The following is a 15,829-nucleotide window of genomic DNA, read 5'->3' as shown; positions in this document are numbered from 1 at the left end:
CTGCCACCAGGTAAGAAACAGAAATTCAAATCTGTGCACCGGTAACCATTTTGTCTCCAAGAATTTATTAGAGTAATTTCCCTTAGTTCCATGCCAGGGCCATTGACGGAGACTGAGAATGTACGGACATATTTTTATTTTCTGAGCGTGAAAGAGAAAGGAAAATATGCTGTTGATGTTTTTCATCCAGCCCTCGATGAATAATGAAAAATCGAACAAATAACATTAAAGGAAAAGAACAAAAAGAAGAAATAAAGAAATCCATTATCACTAACAGTTAATTGACACAATAATAGTTTACCTACCGACAGAAACTGGTGTCAGATTTGCGTGGTTCATCATATAAAAAATTTTTTTTTAAATGATGGATTTAATAGGGCTTTATCCGTACACCTTTGGCGCGTACTGTACAACCCGTGTAAACGTGTGGAGCCCTGAACAGTTAACTGTTTTCCAGGGATCACGGGAGTTCAGTGTGAACCTGTGTGTGGGTGTGAGTGAACGTGCGGCCTGGCTGGTTCAGTATGTTTTCTGGGCGATCAGTGTGAACTGCTTACGAGCGCGTGTGTGTCTGGAAGAGTTGAGTTTAACGAACTCTCAGTTTCACGCCCTTTAGGTCCAGTTTTCTGTGTGAGAAGAATATTTCGCAAGTGTGCGTCTGAAAGCCATGTTCTTTTAGTTCTTTTCTTATAACGTTTTTCTTCTTCTACTCAGGTTACCATTGTTGAGACTTCATTCAGTGCCAACGGTGAATTAAACAACAAATGTGGACAAAATTAATCTTCTTGTTTTTTTTTTTTCTTTTTTTTTTAACACAACAGATTTCTCTGTGTGAATTTCGGGCTGCTCTTCCCAGAGAGAGCGCGTGGCTACACTTCAGCGCCACTCTTTTTTTTTTTTTTTTTCCTGCGTGCAGTTTTATTAATTCCTATAGAAGTGGATTTTTCCACAAAATTTTGCCAGGAACAACCCTTTTGTTGCCATGGGTTCTTTTACATGCGCTAAGTGCATGATGCACACGGGACCTCAGTTTATCGTCTCATCTGAATGACTAGCGTCCAGACCACCACTCAAGGTCTAGCGGAGGGGAAGAAAATATTGGCAGCTGAGCCGTGATTTGAACCAGCTCACTCAGATTCTCTCACTTCCTAGGCAGACGCGTTATCTCATCATCTGATGCCAAGGGTCAAAATGTTGCATTGACCATGATCGGCATTTTGGCAGTGGGTGCTGGTTTGGTACCCCCCCCCCCCTCTCCCACACACACACACACCCAAAAAAGAGAGAGAGACACTGGCCCAGAGAAAAAGTCCGGTTAGTGGTATAGGTGGGTCAGGAGAGACACCTGCTTATTGAATGTGTCAAGGGTTGGGGCATCAACAGTCTCCTGGGGCAGGCCATTCCAGTCACGAACCGTCCCGTGTGGGAGGATGTTCACCCTGATGTCCACTCTACAGGGTGATCCTGTCAAAGGTTTGCATGTTGGCTCTTCTGGCATATTGCTGCTGTTGGTGAAGGTGTGGACACCTTACCTTTGCAAGTCCCCTGCTACTCTTGAAAAGCATGGACTTCTTCTTCTTCTTCTGCGTTCACTTGTATGTACACGAGTGGGCTTTTACGTGTATGACCGTTTTTACCCCGCCATGTAGGCAGCCATACTCCGTTTTCAGGGGTGTGCATGCTGGGTATGTTCTTGTTTCCATAACCCACCGAACGCTGACATGGATTACAGGATCTTTAACGTGCGTATTTAATCTTCTGCTTGCATATACACACGAAGGGGGTTCAGGCACTAGCAGGTCTGCACATATGTTGACCTGGGAGATCGTAAAAATCTCCACCCTTTACCCACCAGGCGCCGTCACCGTGATTCAAACCCGGGGACCCTCAGATTGACAGTCCAACGCTTTAACCACTCGGCTATTGCGCCCGTCGAAAAGCATCACGGGACAATCTGGCCCTCCTCCTGCAGAGTTCCAGGGTTTCCCACTGCAGTGTTCGCAGTAGCTTGGTGGTGCTGGTTGTCTTCTGGTGTAGATCTCTCGACTGTTGGCTGCCGTTCTTTCTCTGTCTCTGGACCTTGCAATTGGAATGAACTTCCTCTCTCGCTTCGTCAAGTCTCCACACTTAGCTCTTTCAAGTCTGGCCTTAAAACCCACCTCTTCCCAAAATAGCCTCCCTTCCCTGCCTCTTCCTTGTCTTTAGTTTCTCCAGTTTTAGAGTTATGCGTGCGTGAGAATGACTGGTGCGAAAGCGCTTAGATTTGTCTCTGCACAAGATTAAGCGCTATATAAGTACCATTATTATTATTATTAGATCTGTTGAGTACAAACCGTGTTGCTCTCTGTTGGACTGTTTCTATCTTGTCCACTTCTTTCTTTGCAGTGGGATCCCATGCACTGCTCGCATGTTTGAGGATAGGGCGACTTAGGGACTTGTAGGCGATGGTCTTAATTTTCATTGTCGCCTTCCTCAATTAAGTTTCTATGCAGGAAGCCAAGTACCCTGTTTGCCTTAGTCACCACACTGTCAATATGTTTGGTGAAATGAAGATTCGACTGAAGTGTGACACCTATGTAGATATTTAATTGACATCACAGGTTCCAATAAGTGACCGTGCAGGTGGTACTGATGAGGGCTGCGGTTTTTCCTCTTGGTGCATGTCAGGACACTGCACTTTTCGGGATGGAACTGCATCTCCCATTCTTCCTCCCAGTCCTGGAGTTCCTTGCGGTCAGTTTGCAGGGTGTTTAAATAACATACTTACCGTGACCCACTAGTGCAGACTCCGGCAGGGGTCTGACATTCCTGTCCTGTGCAAACTACTATCCGCCTATGCGGAGAAAATGAAAGTAACTACGGCCGATAACCTCCCGGAAGTAGGTAACCTCCCCTTTGTCCCGCTGGCTAGTTAAAACTGAAGTGCAACATGTGAACACAGTATAAGCTTTAACTCACTCCATGTCAAGAGTTTTTGCCCTTGCCAATCCCTGAAAACCCAGGGTTTGTATAGGATGGGGAAAAAATTGTAAAAAAAACAAATGAACACCCAGACGATTGATATTTAGTATATGTATGCAAGGAATGTTGTTCCATATGTGTGCAAAAAATCAAAGTATTTACTCACCATCTTGATGTTGATCGCGGTATACATATTTTGTGTATTTTTTAGCATTCTTGCACCCATCAGAAAGGTACACCAAGTGCCCTTGAACATGTTCCACATCACATTCTAACACTATTTGAGGAACTGAAGACCTAGTGCATGCAATGAAGTATGAACAGGTGGTGAAGAAAGTTGAAATTCACACATACAAAAAAAAATTGTCTCTACATAATGAATAAAAAAGAAGTTCACTGTACACAAAAGCCTGATGTAGTATCACCGACAATAGTCTTGTCTTGAGTGGAAGAGTTCATGGCAGGTGATGCTGAGTCCTGGGAGGGAAAAAGGAAAAATTGTCAGTCCAATCACTGGTGAAAACACTTGCAAAATCGTCTGTTTCCTCAGTGGTTTCATCGTCTGTGTCTGTCTCATGTGTTGGCACATGTTCCTCACTTTCCTCTCCATTGTAAACACTCTCTTCAGCGGCCAAATCTATTTCTAGTTCATCAGGATCTGGTTCAAATTCACTGTCCGAAGAATCAGCATTATCTCCTTCGACATCAGAGCCTTCACTTTGGATCATTTCCAAAACATCTTCGCTGCTGAGTAACATTTCACCTCTCCGAACGTGTCGAACACTTCGCTGTGACGCCATCTTGTCAAACAACTTACAAAGCTGACAGGGGGCATGCTTTGTTATCAACTGCGGTTGAGCTTATCGCGACACACATGCAGCGTGTGTGAATGAAAAGCTGACCAGAGGTGACGTAAGATATCACATCTGCTTTTGATTTTCGCATCTGACGCGTCACTCCGACAGCACGACTTTTTAAAATCCAAGTCCGCATATGCGGACACTGGCATCCAACGCTTTCTCCGACGATGTCCGCATATGCGGACAATGGCAGCGAGTGAGTTAAGCTTGTGGATGCTCCTTTGTCTTTGTTTGCATTGTAATCATGTGTACTGTTGAACAATTAAAGATTATTTCAACCAGTTAAACAAACCCTTTACATCATCTTACTCAGAGTACCAAAGAGATGGTCAACTAAAGACAGCAACACTGATTCAGAATGGAGACAGGTGCAAAGAGACTGGGCCTTCCTGCAACCAAGGCTTTCGGTAAACAGGTGACACTCAGAGACCAGACTCTCACAATAGTATCAGTATCAGTATCAGTAGCTCAAGGAGGCGTCACTGCGTTCGGACAAATCCATATACGCTACACCACATCTTGCAAGCAGATGCCTGACCAGCAGCGTAACCCAACGCGCTTAGTCAGGCCTTGAGAAAAAAAAAAAAAAATCAATCTTAAAATTTTTTTTTTAAACCATGTCATTCAGTATGCATGTAACACAGACACCAGACTCTCACAACCACGTCAATCAGTATGCAGGTGACACTGAGATAGACTGACAACCACGTCATTCAGTATGCAGGTCACACTGATATCACATTCTCACAACCACGTCAATCAGTATGCAGGTGACACTGGGATAGACTGACAACCACGTCATTCAGTATGCAGGTCACACAGACACCAGACTCTCACAACCACGTCATTCAGTATGCAGGTCACACAGAGACCAGACTCTCACAACCACGTCATTCAGTATGCAGGTCACACAGAGACCAGACTCTCACAACCACGTCATTCAGTATGCAGGTGACACTGAGAGAGACTGACAACCACGTCATTCAGTATGCAGGTCACACTTACATAGACCAGACTCTCACAACCACGTCATTCAGTATGCAGGTCACATTCACATAGACCAGACTCTCACAACCACGTCATTCAGTATGCAGGTCACACTTACACAGACCAGACTCTCACAACCACGTCATTCAGTATGCAGGTGACACTGGGATAGACTGACAACCACGTCATTCAGTATGCAGGTCACACAGACACCAGACTCTCACAACCACGTCATTCAGTATGCAGGTCACATTCACATAGACCAGACTCTCACAACCACGTCATTCAGTATGCAGGTCACATTTACATAGACCAGACTCTCACAACCACGTCATTCAGTATGCAGGTCACACAGAGACCAGACTCTCACAACCACGTCATTCAGTATGCAGGTCACACTTACATAGACCAGACTCTCACAACCACGTCATTCAGTATGCAGGTCACATTCACATAGACCAGACTCTCACAACCACGTCATTCAGTATGCAGGTCACACTGAGACAGACTGACAACCACGTCATTCAGTATGCAGGTCACACTCACACAGACCAGACTCTCACAACCACGTCATTCAGTATGCAGGTCACACTTACATAGACCAGACTCTCACAACCACGTCATTCAGTATGCAGGTCACACTTACACAGACCAGACTCTCACAACCACGTCATTCAGTATGCAGGTCACATTTACACAGACCAGACTCTCACAACCACGTCATTCAGTATGCAGGTCACACTTACACAGACCAGACTCTCACAACCACGTCATTCAGTATGCAGGTCACACTCACACAGACCAGACTCTCACACCCACATTGGCATTGACTGAACACAGAAGACATGTTTCTTTTACCACTCACATTTTATGTACAATAAAGCAACTGTAAAACAATCTCTTGCATTCGGGTTCATCCACCATGCAACGTTGATATGAAGATGATCTTGTCATTTGGCTGGATCTGGTATTCCAGTTCACCCTGAAAACAAACAGCAACAAAAATCATTACATTAGAACACACAGATATATATATATATATATATATATATATATATATATATATATATATATATATATATATAGTAATGACCTGAAGGAATAATGATTGTGTGATGCTAGTGTAACAACCTGAAGGAATAATGATTGTGTGACACTACTGTAACAACCTGAAGGCATAATGATAGTGTGACACTAGCGTAACAACCTGAAGGCATAATGATAGTGTGACGCTCGTGTAACGACTTGAAGGCATAATGATAGTGTGACGCTAGTGTAACGACTTGAAGGAATGATGATTGTGTGCCGTTAGTGTAACCATCTGAAAGAATAATGATTGTGTCACACTAGTGTAACGACCTGATGAATGCTTGTCTGATGCTAGTGTAACCATCTGAAGAAATACTGACTGTGTGACACTTGTGTAACAACCTGAAGGAATAATGCTTGTGACGCTTCTGTAACGACCTGAAGGAATTATGATTGCGACGCTTGTGTAATGACTTGAAGAAATAATGCTTGTGACGCTTGTGTAACAACCTGAAGGAATAATGCTTGTGACGCTTATATAACAATCTGAAGGAATAATGATTGTGTGACGCTTGTGTAACGACCTGAAGGAATAATGCTTGTCACACTATTGTAACAACCTGAAGGAATAATGCTTATGATGCTTCTGTAACGACCTGAAGGAATAATGCTTGTGACACTAGTGTAACAACCTGAAGGAATAATGCTTGAGACACTAGTGTAACAACCTGAAGGAATAATGCTTGAGACACTAGTGTAACAACTTGAGGGAATAATGCTTATGACGCTTCAGAAACGACCTGAAGGAATAATGCTTGTGACGCTAGTGTAACAACCTGAAGGAATAATGATTGTGTGACGCTAGTGTAACAACCTGAAGGCATAATGATTGTGTGACGCTAGTGTAACGACTTGAAGGAATGATGATTGTGTGCCGTTAGTGTAACCACCTGAAGGAATGATGATTGTGTGCCGTTAGTGTAACCATCTGAAAGAATAATGATTGTGTCACACTAGTGTAACGACCTGATGAATGCTTGTCTGATGCTAGTGTAACCATCTGAAGAAATACTGACTGTGTGACACTTGTGTAACAACCTGAAGGAATAATGCTTGTGACGCTTCTGTAACGACCTGAAGGAATTATGATTGTGACGCTTGTGTAACAACCTGAAGAAATAATGCTTGTGACGCTTGTGTAACAACCTGAAGGAATAATGCTTGTGACGCTTGTATAACAATCTGAAGGAATAATGATTGTGTGACGCTTGTGTAACGACCTGAAGGAATAATGCTTGTGACACTAGTGTAACAACCTGAAGGAATAATGCTTGTGACACTAGTGTAACAACCTGAAGGAATAATGCTTGAGACACTAGTGTAACAACTTGAGGGAATAATGCTTATGACGCTTCAGAAACGACCTGAAGGAATAATGCTTGTGACGCTAGTGTAACAACCTGAAGGAATAATGATTGTGTGATGTTAGTGTAACCATCTGAAGGAATAATGACTGTGTGATGTTAGTGTAACCATCTGAAGGAATAATGATTGTGTGCACTAGTGTAATGACCTGAAGGAATAATAACTGTGTGACGCTTGTGTAACCATCTGAAAGAATAATGATTGTGTGACGTCAGTGTAACAACCTGAAAGAATAATGATTGTGTGACGCCAGTGTAACAACCTGAAAGAATAATGATTGTGTGCACTAGTGTAATGACTTGAAGGAATAATAACTGTGTGACGCTTGTGTAACAACCTGAAGGAATGATGCTTGTGACGCTTGTGTTAACGACCTGAAGGAACACTGATTGTGTGACATTCGTATAACGACCTGACTGAATAATGATTGTGTGACGCTAGTGTAACAACCTGAAGGAACACAGACTTACCATAAGTTCCCAGTCTGCATCGTTGACCAACACCAAGATTCCTGGCCGTCTGCACAAACAGACCAGCTGTTCTCATTTTCACAGTGTCTATGTAATTTTTTTTTTTTTGATGTAACATAAATTAAGTGCATTGCAAGCATACCAGGATCCATATATATTTCTTTCATCGGTTAGTTTGTTTGTTTTTTGTTGTTGTTTTCTTTTAATTTCAATCTGACAATGTAAGTTCAATAAAACATGAAGTCCAATGCATGTGTGTGTGATGTGTGTGTGTGCGTGTGCGTGTGCGTGTGTGTGTGTGTGTGTGTGTGTTTGTGTGTGTGTGTGTGTGTTTGTGTGTGTGTGTGTTTGTGTTTGTGTTTGTGTGTGTATGTGTGTGTGTGTGTGTGTGTGTGTGTGTGTATGTATGTATGTATGTATGTTTGTGTGTGTGTGTGTGTGCGTGTGTGCGTGCGTGCGTGCAAGCATGCGTGTGTGCGTGCGTGCATGCGCGCGCGTGCGTGTATGTGTGTGTGTGTGTGTCCTCAACTGCTTTTTGTCGACCAACATGTTATTGTTGTGCGCTCTGAGAGGTCTTCTTCTTCTTCTTCTGCGTTCGTGGGCTGCAACTCCCACGTTCACTCGTATGCACATGAGTGGGCTTTTACGTGTATGACCGTTTTCACCCCGCCATGTAGGCAGCCATACTCCGCTTTCGGGGGTTCTGAGAGGTCTGAAACCCCTATATTCTTCTGCGTTCACTCGTATGCACACGAGTGGGCTTTTACGTGTATGACCGTTTTCACCCCGCCATGTAGGCAGCCATACTCCGTTTTCGGGGGTGTGCATGCTGGATATGTTCTTGTTTCCATAACCCACCGAACGCTGACATGGATTACAGGATCTTTAACGTGCGTATTTGATCTTCTGCTTGCATATACACACGAAGGGGGTTCAGGCACTAGCAGGTCTGCACATATGTTGACCTGGGAGATCGTAAAAATCTCCACCCTTTACCCACCAGGCGCCGTCACCGTGATTCGAACCCGGGACCCTCAGATTGACAGTCCAACGCTTTAACCACTCGGCTATTGCGCCCGTCAAACCCCTATATAAATGTACTGTTATTGTCACGGGAAGCACTATCATACATCCTGTGGATATTGAACACATGCAGAGACTGAAACAAACACAAGACGTATGAAGTACATATGTTGAAAACATTTATGTGATTTTTTTTTTTTAATTTTTTTTTTTCAGTCTTCACTGTTGGCTCATTATTTACCCACTTATTCCTACATTGTGGTTCTGTACACTGTACAAGATGCCCATAAACACACATAAATCTAACTGTCTTCCCTATCTGCACACTGTATGAGATGCACATGAACCCCAAGATCGCATATTTTGTCAAACCGGAAAACAAGAGTTCGAAGGGACACAATCCATCTCAGGACAGTGCAGACAGCATGTCGTATCAGCTGGGGTTGTTTCCCATGGACTGTCTACTGGAGTTGGAAGGAACGTTGGGGTTGTAGGTTGGGAGGGATGCAAGGATTTTTGTTCCTGGCACAAGTGAAGCTTGTGCTAGAAAACTGAATGGTTTACAATAAAAAAACAACAACAATGCACATGAATAAAAAAAAAATAAAAAATAATAATAAAAGTATTGATGGTAGACAGCAACAGAAAGGGCACATAACTATCTAATTCCCTGAAGGTTTAATAATAATAATAATAATGGATACTTATATAGCACACTATCCAGAAATCTGCTCTAGGGGCTTTACAAAAACGCTTTTGTTAACATAACAACATTACATCTATGTTACATACCTGTTGTGTGTGTGTTGTATTTGTACCTGTGTTGCATGTGTTGTATTTATACGCGTGTTGTGTGTGTTGTATTTGTACACATTTGTATGTGTTGTATTTGTACCTATGTTGTTTGTTGTATTTGTACCTGTGTTGTGGGGCCCAAAATAAAACCAAACCACAAATTTTTCACACAGCTTTAAAAAAAACAACACAAGTATGAAACAGAAAGTTAAAAAAAAAAATCAGCCATCAATAGTAACTGTCAAAATAAAGTGCCAGCTGATGTTCAGACCGCACAAACTCACACTGTGTCTCCCTGCATGAAGAGCTCTGGTCGCTCCTTCAACAAGTTGTCACGTATCCATGGCAGCAAAGACTTGACATCCCCTGTGATCCAGAGCCATAGAACACTCATCCAGTGATAGAAACTCACAGATATCACACACACACACACACACACACACACACACACACACAACACAGGTTCACAGAAAACACACAAACACAACACAGGTACAAATACAACACACACACACAACACAGGTACAAATACAACACACACACACACACACACACACACACACACACACAACACAGATGTACAAATATCAAACACACAATACAGGTGCAAATACGACACATGCAACATAGGTACAAATACCACAAAAAAACAACAACACACAATTCAAAACTGTGACAAGTCTTTCACCAAGATAAAACATATTTTAAAAGATAAAATCAAAACAACAACAAAAAACAACAAAGCAACAAAAAAAACGTCTAGTTAATGCTTTTTTTTTTTTTACAACAGTGAAATTAAAAGAAAAACAGGACACACACACACACACACACACAACACACACACACACACACACACACACACACAACCTGGCTGAGACAGTATCATTTTTGTCAGAACTGTTTTCAAAATCAAAATCTGGGGGAATGTCCCCCATATCAAAACAGGCGCGATAAAGACCCACAACTCTGGGTTAATGGGAGCACTGCTGCCCCAAAGTGTGGACTGACTTGTTTCCCCTGCCAGCACCTGCCTCTGTCCTGGACACCCTTGATTCAAGGAGGCCAGGTGGACTGGGGGTGCAGGGGAGGGGGCTTGGGGGGGGGAGAGAAAGAGAGAGAGAGGGAGAGAACAAACGAACGAACGAAATTGTTTTAATGAACTTTGGCCATGGACCACAATTCAAAACCAGGGGACTGGGGGTGGGCATGGGAAGGGGTATTATAACACTTGAACAGATGACACAATATCATAATATTTATGGACCTGACATTAATTCTACTTAATTATGTCTGAGTTTCTGATTTCTCCTATTGATCGCATGGAAAATAAATTTTGATACATGGAAAGAGAGATAGAGAGGGAGAGAGAGAGAAAGAGAGACAGAGAGAGGGAGAGAGAAAAGAGAGAGAGAGAGGGAGAGAGAGAGGGAGAGAGAGAGAGAAACAAATCCAAACAAATTTGATTTCCAGGGGGCAGTGGGATAAGCAGTACTACACTTTTACACCCAGCCCTCTGGCCTAAAACAACAACAACAAATACAAACAAACAAAAAACCAACAAAAAAGAGAGAAAAGAAAAAAATGAACTGAATGTGATAAAATATGACTGGTCTGTGAATTCTAATTATCTACTTTTTCACTGTAAGGTAGATCTCTCTCTCTCTCTCTCTCTCTCTCTCTATATATATATATATATATATGTTTGTATTATATGTAAAAACTTATCAATCCTTTGACTGCAGTGCTCACATGCAGAGAATGTTAAACAAAATGTATTACATGTCTTGTTTACCAATCCTTTGACCATGGTGTTGATATCCAATGAATGTTAACTCTTTCCATACGAATGGCGAAAGAGACGACGTTAGCAGTGTTTCACCCCAATTACCATCATCAAAATATTGCAAGCGGAAGGCTCTTATACTGAAGACGTGAATGTTGTCAAAGAATACCACAATTCTGACGACGGAAGCTAAAGGTTGGGTCATTCAGACACCCACTGGACATCCGAGGGGTCTGTGTAGAGGAGAAGAGAGGACTGGCTGTACTGAGTGAGTTAACGTATACAAAATGTATTATACATATCATCTATCAGTCCCTTGACTGCGGTGTTCATATGCAACAAACATTAATACAAAATGTATTATATGTCTTGTTTATCAATCCTCTGGACAAGTATTTGTATTTCTTTTTATCACAACAGATTTCTCTGTGTGAAATTCGGGCTGCTGTCCCCAGGGAGAGCACGTCACTACACTACAGCGCCACCTATTTGTTTGTATTTTTTCCTGCATGCAGATGTATTTGTTTTTTCCTATCAAAGTGGATTTTTTGACAGAATTTTGCCAGGAACAACCCTTTTGTTGCCGTGGGTTCTTTTATGTGCGCTAAGTGCATGCTGCACACGGGACCTCAGTTTATCGTCTCATCCGAAAGACTAGCGTCCAGACCACCACTCAAGGTCTAGTGGAGGGGGAGAAAATATCGGCGGCTGAGCCGTGGTTCGAACCAGCGCAGCTCAGATTCTCTCGCTTCCTAGGTGGACGTGTTACCTCTAGGCACATCACTCCACACCGTTTGCTGTTGAAGTAGTTAGGACAGGACAGGAAGCCAGTCCCCTACTAAAGTCTGCACCATATAGTATGTGTCACTGAGTTACGTGTACACTCACGTTATTTTCTTCAATCCTCTGATGAACAACTGACAGAGCGGTCAACGCCAGAGGCATGCCTCAGATTTATGTGAGTGAATCAATGTGACTGTGCGACTACCATTTCCCCCCCCCCCCTTCTTTTTCACTGTTTTCAGGTTCATTGACTACAATAGCAGTTTTACCGTTTTGTTAGGCCCAACCAACACGAGTGATTGGCAAACCTTTGTCATGTGTATTTGATTGTGCTTTCATATCTGTGAAACTGCATGTTTGTTGCATATCTGTTATGCATGTGTGTGTGTGTGTGTGTGTGTGTGTTTGTGAATGTGTGTCTGTATGTTTTACATTTGCTTTATCTATCATCATTTTGTTTTTTGTTTTTTTTGTGTGTGTGCTTAGAGTTGACTTCATCAAGATTTTGCGCCTCATATTATTATTATTAGTAGTAGTATTTTTATGTATTTATCTATTATTCATTTATTTATTTAATTTTTATTTTATTTGTTATTTTATTTTATTTTATTTTGTTGTTTTTTTTCTTTTTCTCAAGGCCTAAGCATGTTGGGTTACGCTGCTGGTCAGGCATCTGCTTGGCAGATGTGGAGTAGCGTATATGGATTTGACCGAACGCAGTGACGCCTCCTTGAGCTACCGAAACTGATACTGATACTGTCATTGTTGACTCACACTTCTGGGAGGCTGGAAGCTGCACATCATGTTTCTTCACGTTTGCAAAGAGGAGTTCTGCACCTCCACTGAAACAAGTAAGCACAGAACAAAAACAGATCTGAACAGAATAGAATAGAATAGAATGCCTTTTGTCTATCATTACCAAAAGTATCAGAGTCACAAAAATATATATTGGGGAAGTTGGGTGGGGTGGGACTCCATTGGGAGGGGGGCACACAGTGTCAAAACAAAAAGTGCAAAAATAAAGCAGTTATCACATACAAACTTATACAGGAACTTAGATATCTACACACACGCATATAAGTACACACACACACACGCACACACCAAAACAAAAAAAAAAAAAAAAAAACTTGAGGTGTTATTACATGACACTACACATCAATACACTGATCCCATCACCAGTGAAGCAGCACACTGGGCCTTATCAAGATCTGCTGACATCAGTTAACAAGAGAAAGCTATGCTAGCACGGCCACCAGACAAGATCCAATGGCTTTGCTGAAACAATCTTGCAAGGAACTGCTGAGAGAGGGAGACAGGGGGGAAACCAGAAAAAAAACAATGGACTGGCAACACTGTAGAATGGACCTGAAACTCTTTTTACCGAGAGACCCAGGTGTGTTGAAAGTGGGGGGTTTTTTTTGTTTGTTTTTAATGCAAAATTTCATTACATTATCATCACACATTCTACAAATTTATATTGGAGCTCAATTGGAAACAAAATGATGGGCGCAATAGCCGAGTGGTTAAAGCGTTGGACTTTCGATCTGAGGGTCCCGGGTTCGGATCTCGGTAACAGCGCCTCATGAGTAAAAGGCTGGAGATTTTTCTGATCTCTTTGGTCAACATATGTGCAAACCTGCTTGTGCCTGAACCCCCTTCATGTGTATACACAAGCAGAAGATCAAGTATGCACATTAAAGATCCTGTAATCCATGTCAATGTTTGGTGGGTTTTTAAAACAATATACCCAGCATGCACATGCTTGAAAACAGAGTACGGCTGTCTACATGGCAGGGTAAAAACAGTCATACACGTTAAAGCCCACTTGTGTACAAACAAGTGAACGTGGGAGTTGCAGCCCACGAACAAAGAAGGAAACAAAAGCAAGTACATTTACCTGTTTTTCAGACTTTTTCCTTAATTGCATTTCCTGCAAGTTGGCAGTTTGGGGGTCAAAAATCAAGCACACTACATGCATTCAGTTGCCAATAACTTGTATGTAATGGATTGCATCAGAATATAAAGAAAATGGGTGAAAATATAAATAAAAAAGGTAAATGTCATTGATTTGGTTTCCGATTGACCTCTGATGATTGTAGAACATTTCTTGGATGATAATATGATGAAAGTTTGTGATAAAAGTAGCCTGGGATTTTAGGCTCTGACAATAGGATTTAAAGTCGCTTTGACACAGATATGACAGACCTGGAGGCATCTAGTGAACACTTCTTCTGTCAGGTGTCGCAGTCACTCTTCACAGAGTTGTGGGAGAAAGAAGAAGACAAATGATATTACACACACACACACACATGTGGAGTGATGGCCTAGAGGTAACGCGTCCGCCTAGGAAGCAAGAGAATCTGAGCACACACACACACACACACACACACACACGTCTAATATCACTTTACGTAGAAGACGTTAAACTGAAGACTACTACTACTACTACTACTCACACACACACACACACACACACACACACACACACACACACACACTATGTCCATATCAGTACACAATTCACACACAAAAATGCTTATTATAATTATCCAAAGTGAAACACGTATTACATTAAGTCTTGAACTAGTTGAAGCAGAAGCTTACACGGTCTACTCTGGGGAAACTGGCTGAGCTGAGGAAACAGGTTTGAATTATCAATTAAATGCAAGCAAATAAATCAAAACAAAACAATAATCGAAGTTTCTAAGCTAAAATGTCAAACTTCATCCAGAGAAGGAAAACCATATTCATTGAATATATAGCTATTTGGTTAACTGCATATCAGACCACTAAGTAACTGATATACAGAGGAATTAAACAGTTGTATGGCCTGTCGTATTCAACAGGCTGCAAGTGCAACAACTACTACCAGAAACTTCACCTGAATTCAAGTGTGATCGGAAGAGCCATTCTTGTTTTCGTTTTGACAGCTCTGTGTTCTGTGAAAATGGATATGAGAACACAACCGTGTGAGAATTAAGTGGGAAATGAGTCAGTCTTTTCACCGAACTTTTGTCAAACGAACAAAACTCTGATTCCACATTTTCTTCGGTTGCATCCTTACACTGTTTTTATTTCATTTGAATTAAAGTAGCTTTAGAGATCGACTATATAGTGATCTGTGGCCATTTACATAAATGCATACCAACTCTCAACTCAGCTGAGATTCTGGAACTGATCGAGTGTTCACTATGATGCTAGTATCGACTCAGTTTTTGTTTTTTCTTCATGTGTGTGTGTGTGTGTGTGTGTGTGTGTGTGTGTGTGTGTGTGTGTGTGTTGTGTGTGTGTGTGTGTGTGTGTGTGTGTGTGTGCAATTATGTCAGTTAACTCGCCTTCTTGACCTGAAATCATCTTCAGTGTTAGCAAATTTCAGCAGTCCATTGCAAATATACGATTTTTTCCCCCAATTAATATTTGATACATTGTCCAATTCGTTCACTGCTGTTATTAGTTGTTGTTGTTTTTTTCGTTACAAAGATGTTACATTATTTTTATCTTCAAATAAAACCACTGAATTCTGGCATAGTAGTACCGACTGGTCGGGAAGACTGCTCAATGGAGAGCAACTCAATTCAACAACAACAAAAACAACTCTTTTCCGCAGTCTGTGATGTACTGTCTGTGCTGTTTTTGCTCTGGCGATTAGGCAGTGAGATTGTAAACACTGGGATGGGCACTAGCTGTCCATTCTGCAGTGTAATGCGTTG

General features: G+C 41.9%; 1 protein-coding gene across 1 annotated transcript; it reads right to left on the bottom strand.

Moving 5' to 3' along the window:
- Positions 1–5,652: 5,652 nt before the first annotated feature.
- Positions 5,653–15,089, bottom strand: LOC143289462 (ubiquitin-related modifier 1-like). The gene is made up of 5 exons (XM_076598434.1): positions 15,001–15,089; positions 12,891–12,958; positions 9,835–9,916; positions 7,733–7,781; positions 5,653–5,790 (listed from the first exon to the last, which is right to left on the bottom strand). Exons 1-5 carry the CDS (start codon positions 15,027–15,029, stop codon positions 5,722–5,724), a joined length of 297 nt encoding a protein of 98 aa, XP_076454549.1. The 5' UTR covers positions 15,030–15,089; the 3' UTR covers positions 5,653–5,721.
- Between the last annotated feature and the right edge of the window lie 740 nt (positions 15,090–15,829).

The sequence above is a fragment of the Babylonia areolata genome, chromosome 14 (assembly GCF_041734735.1).
Source record: "Babylonia areolata isolate BAREFJ2019XMU chromosome 14, ASM4173473v1, whole genome shotgun sequence".
NCBI classification, from domain to species: domain Eukaryota; kingdom Metazoa; phylum Mollusca; class Gastropoda; order Neogastropoda; family Buccinidae; genus Babylonia; species Babylonia areolata.
Note: the sequence above shows the minus strand (reverse complement) of the source record. Positions and strands in the feature narration are given on the sequence as shown.